The 18,133-nt window shown below is 41.3% G+C and overlaps 1 protein-coding gene across 1 annotated transcript in view; it reads right to left on the reverse strand.

Annotated features, from left to right (window-relative positions):
* Positions 1 to 1,215: 1,215 nt before the first annotated feature.
* The window catches only part of CACHD1 (cache domain containing 1), a 228,517-nt gene continuing 211,599 nt past the window's right edge, over positions 1,216 to 18,133 (reverse strand). Inside the window, exons 25-27 of the mRNA XM_055234364.2 lie at positions 17,735 to 17,812; positions 16,977 to 17,078; positions 1,216 to 2,948 (exon numbers count right to left, since the gene is read on the reverse strand). Coding sequence (XP_055090339.1) covers positions 2,710 to 2,948; positions 16,977 to 17,078; positions 17,735 to 17,812 — 419 coding nt within the window. The 3' untranslated portion in view covers positions 1,216 to 2,709. The remainder of the gene's footprint in view (positions 2,949 to 16,976; positions 17,079 to 17,734; positions 17,813 to 18,133) is intronic.

The raw sequence follows: 18,133 nt of genomic DNA on the forward strand, positions 1-18,133 counted from the left end.
GCCATTCTCCTGCCTCAGCCTCCAGAGCAGCTGGGATTACAGGCACCCGCCACCACGCCCTGCTAATTTTTTTGTATTTTTAGTAGAGACGGGGTTTCACCGTGGTCTCAATCTCCTGACCTCGTGATCCACCTGCCTCAGCCTCCCAAAGTGCTGGGATTACAGGCGTGAGCCACCGCGCCCAGCCCATATTTTTCCTTTTAAACAATGACAACAAATGTTTAAATGACATTATATGTAACCCTTGGAGTAGATAAAAGATAATTATAGAAGATCAAAACTTCAACCTGTATGTCATATTTCACAGGATCTTTAAAACTCAGCAATGTTTTGGTTTAGGTATAAACATTCAATTACTTTCCCCTCAAGTTTGAAATAGGAAAAACTCTTATCACAAAAGATACAAAATGGGCCGGGCACGGTGGCTCACGCCTGTAATCTTGGCACTTTGGGATGCCAAGGCGGATGATCATTTGAGGTCAGGAGTTCCAGACCAGCATGGCCAACATGGCGAAACCCAGTCTCTATTAAAAATACAAAAATTAGCTGAGCTGGTGGCAAGTACCTATAACCCCAGCTACTCGGGAGGCTGAGGCAGGAGAATCACTTGAACCCAGGAGGCAGAGGTTGCAGTGAGCTGAGAGATCATGCCGCTATACTCCAGCCTGGGTGACACAGCAAGATTCCATCTCAAAAACAAAAACAAACAAAAAAACCCAAAAGATACAAAATGTATTTTGTTATTGTGTTTGTATAGATGGTACCTATTTCATTTTTAAGCTCTAAGTTTTGTGATTCTTTTCTTGAAAGCACCAAGTTTCCACTGCACTTCTCCCTCCTCAATCAATTTCCTAACACAGAGTTTCTCAACCTTAGGAAACAAACTAGTATCCCATGAAGAAGTTTAATTTTTCTGGGAAGGCAGGAAACTCATTCAATCCTTCTAGCAGTTAGAGAAGAACCATTTATTATTAGTGACATGGATATAGATGCTCAGGAAGGGAGAGCTATGTTCTATACATTTTTATCCCATTATATTGTTAAGTTGTTTGCATATTTGATCTAGATGGTCAAGAAGCCCTGGAAGTTGACTGTAGCATTGAAAGGAGGTCTATTTTCAGTTTGGCAACTGACCTGCTAGGTTACAAAGTGAATGTAACTTGCCTTGAGGCACAAGGAGTGGTACATTAACAAATCACTGTAGCCACTAAAATGGTCTGTTGCATACAGTTTATTTCACTAGACTGCAATTTTATACACAGTATGAAGGAGTTTCCTGATAGCACGTATATAGTTTACTTTCTGTACTGCTGAAGAACCAATTATTTTTTACATTGTATCATAATACCCTATCATTAAAACATTATTCAGTGAATTTTTTCCAACTACATATAAACGGAGATTTACCACACACATTCTTTACCACGGTGCAAGAATGTCTTTATAACATATTTGAATCACAAAATGTGAGTCTAAAATACATCACTGTAATTAAAACACTACTTTAAAGTTACAATGCCCCATGTTATAGTAGCTAGATCTGATTAATCCCTGTATACATCACAAAGCAATTTGGTGGATAATGTCTTGGCTAACTGGCAGCAGCTTTTAACCGTGATATTAAAAAAAAAAATTATTTAATTAAGAACCAGACTTTCACAATTTAGAAAACTTCTTCCCTTATATGTCAATATTCTCAGTCAAAATGGGACATTTAAAAATTTGTAGTCTCTAAAACAAGGAAAATAAATCCAACCTTCCCTTAGCTGAAAGGATGCGGTTCTAACACTAGGTTTCGTAGAAACCTAAGAATAGCATTGTACGGAGGAGTGGAAACACGTCATAAGAAACATAACATTTCTTTTAAAACCTCTTAGATTCTTCTGCCCCTCCCCAGCTCTGTCAAACACAGAGAATGAATACTGCATTACAAATAAAGATGTGTTTCCGTGAAATGATGTAAACAAGTCAGAGAGAAAGATTTCTTCATTTTCCTATTTTGTGGAGTGGGGCAGTGGGATATCAGTTAAATAAGAAATAGAGCTCCTTAATCAAAGAACCTCTTCAATACACACAAAACAGCCCAGGGCAACTGCTGAAAACTTCTCCTGTCTTTCCTTTCCTTTTCCCCAAAGTTTGAGAACGTTTGAAAGTTCAATAAATAGTAGAAAAATAATCCTTTACTTAGAAATTTTGAGATGCATCGTTTAGAGCATAACATGAGTTCCATACAGCAACTGTGGTATCCAGGTACTGCTAAGAAACAAAGCGAAATCTTCAATGCACACATTGTATCTGCATGTGCCACATTCCAGTCTCTGGGTGAGCAGATTTTTCTCTCTTCCAGTTAAGGAGAGCTGAATGCTTCTGGCTCTTTGGAACATTCCTCTGGCTCAGCTTCACTTGCAGGTTCCGTCTCTGTGTTTGGAGGTTCGCCTTCTGTTCCCTTCCATTAGCGTTATGGCAGGTTCGTTCATCAGGCTTATTTCCCCTCCATTTCAGAACCAGCCTCACGTCTTCAAAAATGTGACTGTGTTGTTGTTTCTCTCGTTTTTAACCATGTCAACAGGCAGGAAATGACTCAAACAACTCTGCACAAAGTACAAACACAAGGGAGGTCTCTTGCTGTGGGTTTTAAGCTGGTTCTTTTTCTTTCCAGAACATTCTGTAACTCCCAGATCTCGTCTTGGCATGGAGGTGAGGAGATCGTTAGCATTCTGCATCGACAGTGTGTACCGTGACGGCCGCCTGTAAGTGGTGGCTATGATGAAGTGTAGGGTGGTGTGACCGGTAGTGGTGGAACTTGTGACTTAGTAGGGCAGCAGTCTGAGGGGGGGTATCCAGGTCTAAGTCCTCATCATGGTTTCCCACATCGACCCCAGCTGACAAGGGGTCATTGTTGCATGGAGGATTTTCACTGTCCTCCTGTGGGCTCATGGTGCTGTAACCTAGAAAAAGAACAAAACAGACACACAGCTGCGAGCTTCAAGACGCAGAGAGAAGATTTCACTTCCAATTTCTAGGGCACTGGGAGGTATTGCTGTCTTTGCAATACATAGGTGCAAACACTGGCAGACTGTCAGCAGATGCTAAAGTAATTTATTTTTAAAGAGATTTAGTGATAACTCTTTTTTCCCTTAAAACAATGACACAATAAATACACAACCACTTGAGACAGCTGAGAAAGTACGGAAGAGAAAAAAAAAAAAATAAAAACAAGAACCCTCATCCCAAATCCCCAAACCGGCAACACAAAAATGAAAATCACCCTACATCCCATCATCCATGGCTAGCCACCACTGGGGACCTATCTGTCTACACTTCTACCTAAGATAAAGATCATCTTTTTTATTAAAGAAATCCAAAAAATGGGCAGCTTCAAGAAGAAGATCTGAACAGGACTCAGATCAACCGGGGCTGGTGCAGAAATCTGGGCTTCAAAATGCCTGAATGTGGCCAACATTCAGATTCAGGAAATACAGAGAACGCCACAAAGATACTCCTCAAGAAGAGCAACTCCAAGACACATAATTGTCAGATTCACCAAAGTTGAAATGAAGGAAAAAATGTTAAGGGCAGCCAGAGAGAAAGGTTGGGTTACCCACAAGGGGAAGCCCATCAGACTAACAGCTGATCTCTCGGCAGAAACTCTACAAGCCAGAAGAGAGTGGGGGCCGATATTCAACATTCTTAAAGAAAAGAATTTTCAACCCAGAATTTCATATCCAACCAAACTAAGCTTCATAAGTGAAGGAGAAATAAAATACTTTACAGACAAGCAAACGCTGAGTGATTTTGTCACCACCAGGCCTGCCCTAAAAGAGCTCCTGAAGGAAGCACTAAACATGGAAAGGAACAACCGGTACCAGCCCCTGCAAAAACATGCCAAATTGTAAAGACCATCGAGGCTAGGAAGAAACTGCATCAACTAACGAGCAAAATAACCAACTAACATCATAATGACAGGATCAGATACACACATAACAATATTAACTTTAAACGTAAATAGACTAAATGCTCCAATTAAAAGACACGGACTGGCAAACTGGATAAGGAGTCAGGACCCATCAGTGTGCTGTATTCAGGAAACCCATCTCACGTGCAGAGACACACATAGACTCAAAATAAAGGGATGGAGGAAGATCTATCAAGCAAATGGAAAACAAAAAAAGGCAGGGGTTGCAATCCTAGTCTCTGATAAAATAGACTTTAAACCAACAAAGATCAAAAGAGACAAAGAAGGCTGTTACATAATGGTAAAGGGATCAATTCAACAAGAAGAGCTAACTATCCTAAATATATATGCACCCAATACAGGAGCACCCAGATTCATAAAGCAAGTCCTGAGTCACCTACAAAGGGACTTAAACTCCCACACAATAATAATGGGAGATTTTAACACCCCACTGTCAATGTTAGACAGATCAACGAGACAAGGATATCCAGGAATTGAACTCAGCTCTACACAAAGTGGACCTAATAGACATCTACAGAACTCTCCACCCCAAATCAACAGAATATACATTTTTTTCAGCACCACACCACACCTATTCCAAAATTGACCACATAGTTGGAAGTAAAGCTCTCCTCAGCAAATGTAAAAGAACAGAAATTATAACAAACTGTCTCTCAGACCACAGTGCAATCAAACTAGAACTCAGGATTAAGAAACTCACTCAAAACCGCTCAACTACATGGAAACTGAACAACCTGCTCCTGAATGACTATTGGGTACATAATGAAATGAAGGCAGAAATAAAGATGTTCTTTGAAACCAACGAGAACAAAGACACAACATACCAGAATCTCTGGGACACGTTCAAAGCAGTGTGTAGAGGGAAATTTATAGCACTAAATGCCCACAAGAGAAAGCAGGAAAGATCCAAAATTGACACCCTAACATCACAATTAAAAGAACTAGAAAAGCAAGAGCAAACACACTCAAAAGCTAGCAGAAGGCTAGAAATAACTAAAATCAGAGCAAAACTGAAGGAAATAGACACAAAAAACCCTTCAAAAAATTAATGAATCCAGGAGCTGATTTTTTGAAACGATCAACAAAATTGATAGACCACTAGCAAGACTAATAAGAAGAAAAGAGAGAAGAATCAAATAGATGCAATAAAAAATGAAAAAGGGGATATCACCACCAATCCCACAGAAATACAATCTACCATCAGAGAATATTACAAACACCTCTATGCAAATAAACTAGAAAATCTAGAAGAAATGGATAAATTCCTCGACAAATACACCCTCCCAAGACTAAACCAGGAAGAAGTTGAATCTCTGAATAGACCAATAACAGGTTCTGAAATTGTGGCAATAATCAATAGCTTACCAACCAAAAAGAGTCCAGGACCTGATGGATTCACAGCCGAATTCTACCAGAGGTACAAGGAGGAACTGGTACCATTCCTTCTGAAACTATTCCAATCGATAGAAAAAGAGGGAATCCTCCCTAACACATTTTATGAAGCCAGCATGGTCCTGATACCAAAGCCTGGCAGAGACTCAACAAAAAAAGAGAATTTCAGACTAATATCCTTGATGAACATTGATGCAAAAATCCTCAATAAAATACTAGCAAACCAAATCCAGCAGCACATCAAAAAGCTTATACACCATGATCAAGTGGGCTTCATCCCTGGGATGCAAGGCTGGTTCAACATACGCAAATCAATAAATGTAATCCAGCATATAAACAGAACCAAAGACAAAAACCACATGATTATCTCAATAGATGCAGAAAAGGCCTTTGACAAAATTCAACAACCTTCATGCTAAAAACTCTCAATAAATTAGGTATTGATGGGACGTATCTCAAAATAATAAGAGCTATCTATGACAAACCCACAGCCAATATCATACTGAACGGGCAAAAACTGGAAGCATTCCCTTTGAAAACTGGCACAAGACAGGGATGCCCTCTCTCACCACTCCTATTCAACATAGTGCTGGAAGTTCTGGCCAGAGCAATCAGGCAGGAGAAGGAAATAAACGGTATTCAATTAGGAAAAGAGGAAGTCAAATTGTCCCTGTTTGCAGATGACATGATTGTATATCTAGAAAACCCCATTGTCTCAGCCCAAAAATCTCCTTAAGCTGATTAGCAACTTCAGCAAAGTCTCAGGATACAAAATCAATGTACAAAAATCACAAGCATTCTTGTACACCAATCACAGACAAACAGAGAGCCAAATCATGAGTGAACTCCCATTCACAATTGCTTCAAAGAGAATAAAATACCTAGGAATCCAACTTACAAGGGACGTGAAGGACCTCTTCAAGGAGAACTACAAACCACTGCTCAATGAAATAAAAGAGGATACAAACAAATGGAAGAACATTCCATGCTCATGGGTTGGAAGAATCAATATCGTGAAAATGGCCATACTGCCCAAGGTAATTTATAGATTCAATGCCATCCCCATCAAGCTACCAATGACTTTCTTCACAGAATTGGAAAATACTACTTTAAAGTTCATATGGAACCAAAAAAGAGCCCACATCGCCAAGTCAATCCTAAGCCAAAAGAACAAAGCTGGAGGCATCACGCTACCTGACTTCAAACTATACTACGAGGCTACAGTAACCAAAACAGCACGGTACTGGTACCACAACAGAGACATAGATCAATGGAACAGAACAGAGCCCTTGGAAATGATGCCGCATATCTACAACTATCTGATCTTTGACAAACCTGACAAAAACAAGAAATGGGGAAAGGATTCCCTATTTAATAAATGGTGCTGGGAAAACTGGCTAGCCATATGTAGAAAGCTGAAAGTGGATCCCTTCCTTACACCTTATACAAAAATTAATTCAAGATGGATTAAAGACTTAAATGTTAGACCTAAAACCATTAAAATCCTACAAGAAAACCTAGGCAATACCATTCAGGACATAGGCGTGGGCAAGGACTTCATGTCTAAAACACCAAAAACAATGGCAACAAAAGCCAAAATTGACAAATGGGATCTAATTAAACTAAAGAGCTTCTGCACAGCAAAAGAAACTACCATCAGAGTGAACAGGCAGCCTACAGAATGGGAGAAAATTTTTGCAACCTACTCATCTGACAAAGGGCTAATATCCAGAATCTACAATGAACTCAAACAAATTTACAAGAAAAAAACAAACAACCCCATCAAAAAGTGGGCAGAGGACATGAACAGACACTTCTCAAAAGAAGACATTTATGCAGCCAAAAAACACATGAAACAACGCTCATCATCACTGGCCATCAGAGAAATGCAAATCAAAACCACAGTGAGATACCATCTCACACCAGTTAGAAGGGCCATCATTAAAAAGTCAGGAAACAACAGGTGCTGGAGAGGATGTGGAGAAATAGGAACACTTTTACACTGTTGGTGGGACTGTAAACTAGTTCAACCATTGTGGAAGTCAGTGTGGCGATTCCTCAGGGATCTAGAACTAGAAATACCATTTGACCCAGCCATCCCATTACTGGGTATATACCCAAAGGACTATAAATCATGCTGCTATAAAGACACATGCACACGTATGTTTACTGCGGCACTATTCACAATAGCAAAGAGTTGGAACCAACCCACATGTCCAACAACGATAGACTGGATTAAGAAAATGTGGCACATATACACCATGGAATACTATGCAGCCATAAAAAATGATGAGTTCATGTCCTTTGTAGGGACATGGATGAAACTGGAAAACATCATTCTCAGTAAACTATCGCAAGGACAAAAAACCAAACACCGCATGTTCTCACTCATAGGTGGGAATTGAAAAATGAGAACTCATGGACACAGGAAGGGGAACATCACACTCCGGGGACGGTTGTGGGGTTGGGGGAGGGGGGAGGGACAGCATTAGGAGATATACCTAATGCTGAATGACAAGTTAATGGGTGCAGCAAAACAACATGACACATGGATACATATGTAACAAACCTGCACATTGTGCACATGTACTCTAAAACCTAAAGTATAATAAAAAAACAATAAAGTTATGGATGATAAAAAAAAAAAATGCCTGAATGTGATGCCACAATAGAACAAAAAGAACCATCACCATCACCTGCACATTTGCTTGGTAGCAGGCACTTGTGTCAGGCAATTCTTGCACACCAATGATGATATATTTTAATATCCATTTTACAATTCAGGGAAATGATGATCAGAGAGGTTAAGGAACTTGCCCAAAGTTCTAGTGCCTAATGAAACACTAACTCCACATATACCCAAGGCAACTAGCTGTGGAATCAACTATTCTCTGTGTTAGCTGTCCCCCCTCCCCCATTTAAATTTAATTTCTTTTGGCATTCTAAGTAATACATGTTTCAAAGGCAAATGCCCTTGCTGATCAAAGGATTCCATTCTGAGATTCCTGGCATGTTTTTAAATATTGCAAAAATCTCCTTTAAACATTTTGAGAAGCAACAGCTCATTAATATTTCCACTGCATCTACAGTTAGCATCAATCAGCACTTACCCGTGGGTAGTGCTAGTCACATTCATGGCTGCAAAACTGATGTTCTTGCATGCAGCCAAGCAGGAGTCATTTGTGGTTGAAATTGTATGCTCTGTGCAAAATTCTGTCCTCAATGAAACATTACTCAAATGATAGAATTATTTAGCTGTTAGTCCAACTTAACAAATATTTACTGTGTACCTATAATATACAAGTCACTGTGTTGGGCACTGGAAGACATATAAAGATGAAAGCTTGGTCCCTGCACAGGGACCTCAAAAGCTAGTGTTTGAGAAATGAAACAAATATAAGCATTGGTCATTCACTTATTCATTTATTGAAGACCATTATGGGGCTGGAGCAGGAGATGTGGAAACACAAACAAGAGACATCACCTTTCCCTAATGACTTTACAGTTGAGTTTGAGACAGATGCTCACAGAGCGAAGCCTCCTTTTACACAGATAATGGTAAGTGCTATAACTGAGGTATAATTAAAATCCAGAAGAGGGAATATCTAATTCTGGCTGCAGGAATAAGTAATCTTTAGAGAATGTGTATTTCGGTTGGGCTTAAGTGGATGAGTAGGAGTTTGATAAGTGGATATAAAGAAAGGAACAGGATGACCACAGCCACAGAGGTGTGGATATAAAGGCCATCCCTGTTTCACGTGGCTTGGATGAGTGCTAGCAGGTAGCTGGAGAGTAGGGCAGGTGGGAGGCATGAAGTTAAGTCAGATCATAAAGCCCATGCCCAAGAGTAGCAAATGGAGAGACCACACAAGATACTGAGTGGGCCAAAAAATGGCATGATCATTTGTGTTTAGAGGATGGTGGTTTGGGAGATGAAGGGAAAGGAAAGACAGGTAGGAGTTAGGAGGTTATTTCAACAGCCCACGTGAGGGATAGAGAATTAAAACTAGGGCAGTGGGATTGGACAGATTTAAAAGCTATCTCAGTGGTGGAGGCAAAAGAAATTGGTAAGTCATCAGATGTGGGGGACTGTGGGGGTGAGGAGTAGTGAAAGGCGACTACAACTTCAAGTTATGAGGATAAGAAAGGACAACTCACAGATTGAGTCTCAGGAAAGAAGACAAATTTTGTTTATGTACAGCTTGATTTTGAGAGTCTGTGGGTCACATATCTGGAGATGTCTAGCCAGAATCTCAGAAGTGTCATCTGCAAATTCAGGGCAGAAGAGGAAGTGTTCACTGACATATGTGTCCACCATAAGCAGGGTCGGGCCTGGTTAGTACTTGGATGGGAGACATATGTGTCCACCATGACTGAATGCCTTCTTGGTGCCAGGTGCCAGGCTAGAGGCTGGACAGGAAAGGGCTAAGATGAGGCCTCAGCTCCTGAGAGGCCCATGGGCAAGAAAGGGAAACACTCATGTGCGAAAACAGAGGCACACCAAAGGAATTCCAAAGCCAATGAACTTGGCTTAGATCCTTGAGGAGGTGACAATTGGGTAGCCCTGATGGGAGAAAAGGGGCTCAGTAGGTAAAGACAGGGGTGTAAAGGTACCTCCAGCAGGGCTCAAGCACATGCAATGGTACAACAGCTGGAAGGGCTCTGGTGGCTTTTGGGAATGGTGAAAGCTTGGTGCTGGGGTTGGGGGCGGTGGGAGATGGCACTGGACAGATAGGCTAAGACCAGGTCAAGAAGGCTGGCTGAAGCTATGAGCTACGATCTAGTAGTGGACAGTGGGAGTGGTCAGGGGGCAACGGGGAGGCTGGACAGAAGGAAGGTGGGATCAGAGGCTCAGAGGACAGGGTGCTGGAGCTTGGGCCTCGAGGATATGGCAAGGACATGAAGTAGGGCACAGTCGCAGTGTGTGGACTGTTCAAGTGCACGGTAGGCTGGATTTGGTGACCAAATGGACTTGCCTGGTGAAGACGCCAGGGAGCTGACATCCTTGGAAAAGGTCAAGGTTTCTACGTTCAGATGCTGAGCAAATAGTGATGCCTTTACCCGGGATTAAGAGACCAGGAGCCAGAATAGGTTTCTCAGCTTTAGCAGTGCTAAGTCTGGAGTGTTAGATTGGATGCTAGGCTCCAAAACCTAAGTCACAAACTGCTGTGCATGGTGAAGCCACCTTATGCTATACATGTAAAGGATTAAAGTAGAAAACAGGATTTTAGCAAAATCCCAGTGATTATTCAAACACTTCCTGGATAGCTTCCCATCTCTGCTCATTTACAAGCACCCACACACTAACTGATGATTCATGTCAGCATTCGAGGTGTTAGATTCATGGTGGCCCTTCTGCTTGGCTCACCCTCCCTCCTTCCTCATGTTGCTATTGTGCCTCATGCTTCAGTTGGAAAGTCTTCTCTGGGAAGCTTTCCCAACCTATTTCCCCCACCCACCTCCAGTCCCGCCAGCCCACGTGGGGGCGGGTGCCCCTTCTGTGACTGTACATGCACTCTGTGCACATCTCTTACATTTTGCCATATGATAATAAAAATACAAGGCTATCTATTCATTAGCAAATTCTTTCTTAAGTCGTAAGTTCCTGTTTATCTTTGTATCCCTAGTATTTAACACAGTGACTCACACAAAGCAGGAACTTAAAAACAACTGCTGCCCCACTCCCCACCAACGTACACTACACTCTCAAAGCAACAGCATCAGTGAATTGTGTAGTTACCTGTGGCTTTGCCTGGTACGACATGCACTAGTCTCATCTAATAATGCAGACATTCTAGGATACACTGGGCTCTGTCCAGGGGTTAAGACAGAATCCAGTGACACTCTGAACCTGACTGGTCACAGGTCCTGGGTTCACATCCAGGACGGTAGTGATGGTGCAGCTGTCTCCAAGGCAACTCAGGAGGGCACCCATCTCTTCATCTCAGGATGGCACCCCCATCTCTTCTGCTACTGCTTTCTGACAGGAACCTCAACAGAGGTGCTTTCAGAGTAAAACTCTCATACTAAGGCCATTCCATTTAATTTTCTTACTATGATACTATTGCTCAACCCCTCTGTAACTTCCTCTTATTTCAATCATTAATGGAAATCTGAAGGGGTCAGGGGAGAAGGGAATAGCAAGTTGTGGAGAAGCAGGAGAAAGACAAACACATTTTCTTATTCAACAAATTGTTTACTCAGTGCCAGGCAATTCTGTTGAGCACTGGGAAGGGTGATGAATTAAGACAGACAGAGTCCCTGACTCATGGAGGAAGAGGCACTGTTTGAAACACAAAGGATATTTGCAAACACTTTCAAGGAAAAATTTCTTTACTATCCAAAGGCTTACGTAGCAAAGTGTCTGCAAATACAATCTCAAGTGGGCAATGCGCTTTAGAAAGGAGGTCAGGCATCTATAAAAAAGAGCCGAGATTAGGTTTTTGTTCTTTGACAGTCTGCTTATATATTTATCTGACAGTTCCTAAGAAACTTCGTTTGATTATAAGGGGTGTTACGTCCCTCTGGGGACTCACTCACCATCTCGTGGCCACACAGAGTAACTGCAGGAGAATGTCTGTGCACCTCTAGAAAATGGTCTTATGTTCATCTACAAAGTTTTTCGACCAGGTTTTTAAGGTTCAGCATTTGCTTTTTAAGTATTTTGGAATTAGCCACGAACTAGGGAGAAATCTTCCTCTACAAAGAAAATAATGTTGCCTAATATACACTTACATAAAGTTTCTGATGAGATAGTAACCAAAATACAAATTCACGAGGAACAAATAACATATAGGTGTTTTTTGACTTAAAAATAAGCCAATAGATGATTGGACAGAACATGATACTTTTAAGAAAAACGGGCAAAGCAGATAGATAGCTGAAAACATACACAGGTAGTAATTGTTTCTAACCTCCACTTGTGAGGGTAACACTGCTGAAAATCAAGCATTCTAAGTGGTCTTAGACTATGGACCAAAATGATTCTACTTTCAAAAAACATTCTCAGTTGGAGTGGTTTTTCTTAAGATACAACAATTAAAATTAGATTCTTTTGAAAAACGAAATTCTGTTGGCCACATAAAATATTTCTAAATAAAAATACACCCTAAAGTTTCTAAGTTTAGTTTGGTAACATTCAATTTTAATTCGATTCTAGGATCACAACTCTGAACCACACCATGAGAACCTAGGCCGTTGTGTAGTCATGTATTTATAGACTTAATTCTTTTGAGTTTCCTTTTGTGTAACGCACTCAAGGATTCACACGGAAATACGCTTATCAGGGAGCACAGAATCATGGCGCCACAATCCTACCAGTTCAAGGGCCAGTCAATGCCATGTTCCTCCATGGGGTTTCCCAGAATTTACTCGCAGATAAAAGTGAACTCTTGCCCCTTTCCTTCTTTGTTCCACTCTTTTAAGGAAGCTGTCATATTCCACCTTTCATCAAGCATATGAATACATGCATTCATTTACAGCTTCCCCCTAGACTGTAAATTCCTTCAGGGCAGGGTGGACACAGAGGTAGGGAGGTCCACCCTGAGCACCGTGCCTATCATATGTCCTTTCATTTCATCCTCATTGCAACTCCACCCAGCAGTTTTTTTTTTTTTTTTTTTTTTTTTGAGACGGAGTCTCGCTCTGTCACCCAGGCTGGAGTGCAGTGGCGCGATCTCAGCTCACTGCAAGCTCCGCCTCCCGGGTTCACGCCATTCTCCTGCCTCAGCCTCTCCGAGTAGCTGGGACTACAGGCGCCCGCCACCACGCCCGGCTAATTTTTTGTATTTTTAGTAGAGACGGGGTTTCACCGTGGTCTCGATCTCCTGACCTCGTGATCCACCCGCCTCGGCCTCCCAAAGTGCTGGGATTACAAGCGTGAGCCACCGCGCCCGGCCTTTTTTTTTTTTTTTTGAGACAGTTCTGTCTCAAAGAGCTCAAAGAGTTCTTGGCTAGAGTGCAGTGGTGCTAACATGGCTCACTGCAACCTCGACCTCCTGGGCTCAAGTGATCTTTCCACCTCAGTCTCCCGAGTAGCTGGGACTACAGGCATGCACCACCATGCCTGGCTAATTTTTTTATTTTGTACAGACAGGATCTCACCATATTGCCCAGACTGCAGTAAGAGTTTTTAATCCTACTTTTAAGTATTAGGAAACTCAGGTCTAAGGTAGCTCACTAAGGTCTCAACAGCATGTGGGAAAAAAAGGGGGAGAAGTAGGCTTCTAAGTGAACTGGCTTTACCCTATCTCCTAAGCTCTTCCTCTATACCAAGCTGTCTTGAGGAAGTAACAACTCCCATCTGTAGCCCCCTCCACAGTGTACTAGGGTATAGTCATGCCTTGTGTAATGACAGAGATACATTCTGAGAAATGTGTCCTTAGGCAATTTCATCATTGCACAAATGTCACAGAGTGTACTTTCACAAACCTAGATGCTACAGCCTACTACACACCTCGGCTATGTGGCATAGCCTATTCTTCTAGGCTACAAACCTGTGCCACGTGTTACTGCACTGAATACTGTAGGCAACTGCAACACAATTGTACACAATACTGTAGGTAATACTATAGGTATTTATATATCTAAACATAGAAGAGGTACCAGAAAAACACGGTATAAAAGATTTTTTAAAATGGTACACCTGTGGCCAGGCGCAGTGGCTCACGCCTGTAATCCCAGCACACTAGGAGACTGCGTCCGGGGGATCACCTGAGGTCGGGAGTTCGAGACCAGCCTGACCAACATGGAAAAACCCAGTCTCTTCCAAAAATACAAAATTAGCCGGGCATGGTGGCACGTGCCTGTAATCCCAGTTACTTGGGAGGCTGAAGCAGGAGAATCGCTTGAACCAGGGAGGTGGAGGTTGTGGTGAGCCGAGATCGCGCCATTGCACTCCAGCCTGGGCGACAAGAGCAAAACTCCGTCTCAAAATAAAAAACAAAAAAGGTACACCTGCACAGAGCACTTACCATAAATGGAGCTTGCAGGACTGGTAGTTGCTCTGTGTGAGCCAGTGAGTGAGTGGTGAGTGAATGTGAAGGCCTAGGACATCAGTGTACACTACTGTAGACTTTATAAACACTATATACACTTAGGCTACTCTAAATTTATTAAACATTTTTTTCTTTCTTCAATAATAAACCTTTGCTTACTGTAACTTTTTTGCTTTATAAACTTTTAAATTTTTTAAACTTTTTGACTATTTTGTAATAACAGGTTAAAATACAGACACACTGCACAGCTGTCCAAAAATATTTCCTTTCGTTATATCCTTATTCTATAAGCTTTTTTTAGTTTAAAAATTTTTACATTTCACTTTTTGAACTTTTTCATTAAAAACTAAGACACAGTGTCTCCAAAAAAAAAAGAAGAAAAAACAAAATCCACAAATATAACTAAATGGCAGATAAAATACCAAAAAAAATTTTTACCACAAATGAGATCCTTAATATGTAAGGAATGATACAGTTTTGAAGTGCAGTGAGTCGAGATTGCGCCTTTGCACTCCAGCCTGGGCGACAACAGCGAGACTCCGTCTCAAAAAATAAAGCACACACACACAAAAACTAAGACACAAACACACACATTAGCCCAGGCCTACACAGGGTCAGGATCATCAAGATGTCACTAGGCAATAGGAATTTTTCAGCTCCATTATAATCTTATGGGACCCCTGTAGTATATGCGAAGTGTTGCTATGCAGTGCATAACTGTGCATAGCAGATGCCAATACATCTACCAAATAGGAGAGGAGAGTATACACAGATGAGCAAGAAGTGTGCTGACAAAACAATTAGATTTCCTTGTTTAATGGGTGTATATAGCTTTGCCTCCAGGCATCACGGGGACATTAACTCAATGCCACCATTTTTAGTGACCCACGTACTGATTCAAGGGATGCCAACACGCATTTAAATTCTATTGATTTTATGATGCATTTGGAATATGGGGAGTGTCAATGCCTTCCCCTTCTTTTGGTGTTGCATTCTGTCTGCATGAGAAACTATTTTTCATTCCTTGGGGATAACAAGGATCCAATTATGGTGAAAAATGAAAGGAATCAAGCCCTTAGCTGGATGCCTTAGAGTTCAGATACTGACACTGCACTCTTCCTTTTATCTAAGCTGTTGCTTCATATGCCATTTTACTAAGACAATGGGAGAGGCTAATGGAACGTCATAAACATCACTCAGAATCCTAATTTGGTATTGATGCAATTCCTATTGAGGAATAGAGAGAAAAAGGATTCAGTATTTCAGAGAGAGAAAAGGATTCAGTATTTCTGCTGGATAAGAAATTATTTCTGTTGAACTTTAGTAGCCTCAAACCTGTTTTATTATTCAAACGAGAAGGCACAGAACTGCCTGGCAGCAGGAATTTATGCAAGTTCAAAGGTTTGTAGGGAAAAAAGCAAAAAAGTCAAAGAAACTGAAAAATTTAAGTTCTGCTGTGGTTCTCCATAGAAACCCGAAGTTTTTATTTAGTTGGTGGGAATAATGTCATTCAAAGCCCAAATTAACAGTCTCCAATTTATAAAACAGAGCTTTAGCTGCTCTTATTTGCCAAAGGGAGTTTGAAGACCTGGCTGTAGTGTAAAAGGTGACGTTGGTTGCTTTGAGGAGTATCTATTTCTGCATTTTTTAGTATAGATGCAGGGAAGATACCGTTTGAGGACTTTTTTTTTCTAGGATAGGTGTGGAAAAAGCTAAGTCAAAAAGGCTTAAATACATTATTTATGTATTTTAAAAAGGACTTGATTCTAGGAGGAAAATACAGATTTCTGGAAAATTAAACAGCTATCTTAAAAAAAAAAGATTTTACAATGGCAGGAAAAACACTACCCACGCCTGTTATATTTTTGTGGAACTGTGGCAGTGATGCTTACAGACTGGGATACATCTGCTGTTCTTTGCGGCAATGAGCAATATGGACTCTGAGAAGGAGAGAAGCCATGTGGGATGGCCAAGTCTTTGGCAGAGCATGTGGATTTCATAAGTTACCTAGCACTCGGCGCCTCTTCGTGATTTGGCCTTGACCCTTCCTGAGCATCTTATAGGCACTTATACAACTCCATGACTTTGTACACACTGGTCCTTTGGCCTCTAATATTCTTTGCCCCTACCTTTTCTTTAATCACCCCCTCAAGGCTCAGTGCAAATGTTGTTTCTTGCTTCTTTGGTGAAGCCTTCTCTGAGCTCCCCAGACCATGCCAGAGGTCAGGGCAAGAGAATGGTGGAGGACAGCACAGATTCTTGTCATGCCCCAAGGGGACATGGCTGAAAAAGCCCTTAAAGATCCTGCTGTTTGCCAGCCAACACCGGAGAGCGGGACCTAACAGGATGCTGATTTTATGGAAAAGTGAGTGGGATGGCAAGCAGCTCCATTTAGACAATATGAATCCTTCTGTATGGAGAAAAACTTGAAAGCAATCCGTGTGCCCAGAGGAGTGCTGAGACATAAGCAAAACTGTCCTAGGGCTCTTATAAACCAGTGGCATGCTGGGGTGTGTCTTTTTGGAAAACCATGTCAAAATAGGGTGTGAGCATCATCCCACAGGAGTACACGAGGCTCCTCGGGTCTTCAAATGCAGGAAGCTAGACCTTACCATGATCACTTTCTGTTCCTGATCGACCCCAGTAGCGGCGCCTTCTTTCTGGACTGTGTGCGTGCCGTTCGATGACCGCAGCTATAAACCGAGTGTTGCTGACTGTAGGAAGCCAAGGACAGTCAATGTCACTCTTATGCCAGTATCTCTGTTGTTTCAAACACATTTGCTCTGAGAGGGCTCATTTACATGCTGGGAGAACTCTCTTTGGAAAGCCAGAATAAATCATTTTTTAAACAATTCTGGGGATTAGGGCGCTGATTTTAGAACTGGTGCAGTGAGAGGTATTTAATTATATATCTCCGACATGCATCAGGAAGCTATGGTCTAGTAGGTGAAGGCCAGGGTGTCTTAACACTAATGGAAATCTCTTTTGATAAAGAAAATGCTCTTTTTTCCTCCCTGAGTTGTACATACTAGTTAAGGGATTTTTTTTAAAAAATGCATGCCTGAAACTTCCTTTTCTAAAATACTATGGTAGGAAAATAATGAGCAAGAGAAAGAAAGGGTGAGCTGTTTTAGGCCAACACACTTAATGCAAAAAAAAAAACACCTCATAAAATCTTTTGAGATTCTCTAAAACAAAGACCTACACGTACTCCTAACAAAAAAGGATGGAAAAAAACAACTAAAAAAACCCAGCCACCGTGTCAAAGCTTCTTAAATTTTAATACAAGCCAAAAGGATATAAGAAAGAATATTTATTCTGGATTAGCCTCCTGCTGACACATTCTGCAGCAAGGCAGCTGAATACTCACTGATGCCTCTGTCTTCGTGGCTGTCGTCGTCCCTTTCATCTCTGTCATTCTCCAGGTTGGACATACGCACTGACATTTCTACCCATCATTAAAAAGAGAGAAACATGACTATTTAATCAAACAAAATCACCCGCTTTAATACCCTGCTGAGCGCTTGTTTGATGACCGGGTGACAGCATTCCATCAAGAATGAATCCCATCTTAGAAGGGGATGAACTGAGGCCCCATTTTTTTTTAAAGGAGGAGGGAGCAGCAATCCAAACAAGAAGAACAAGTAATCAAGAGACATCTGAAACTGATTTCTGAGAAAGGAGGAGAAAAGAAGTTGAATGGGGCCAACAAATCTTTAATCCTCTACTAAAGTACTGAAACAAAAGGAAAGGGATTGAAAACATGACT

This window comes from Symphalangus syndactylus, chromosome 19, assembly GCF_028878055.3.
Source record: "Symphalangus syndactylus isolate Jambi chromosome 19, NHGRI_mSymSyn1-v2.1_pri, whole genome shotgun sequence".
Lineage (NCBI taxonomy): Eukaryota > Metazoa > Chordata > Mammalia > Primates > Hylobatidae > Symphalangus > Symphalangus syndactylus.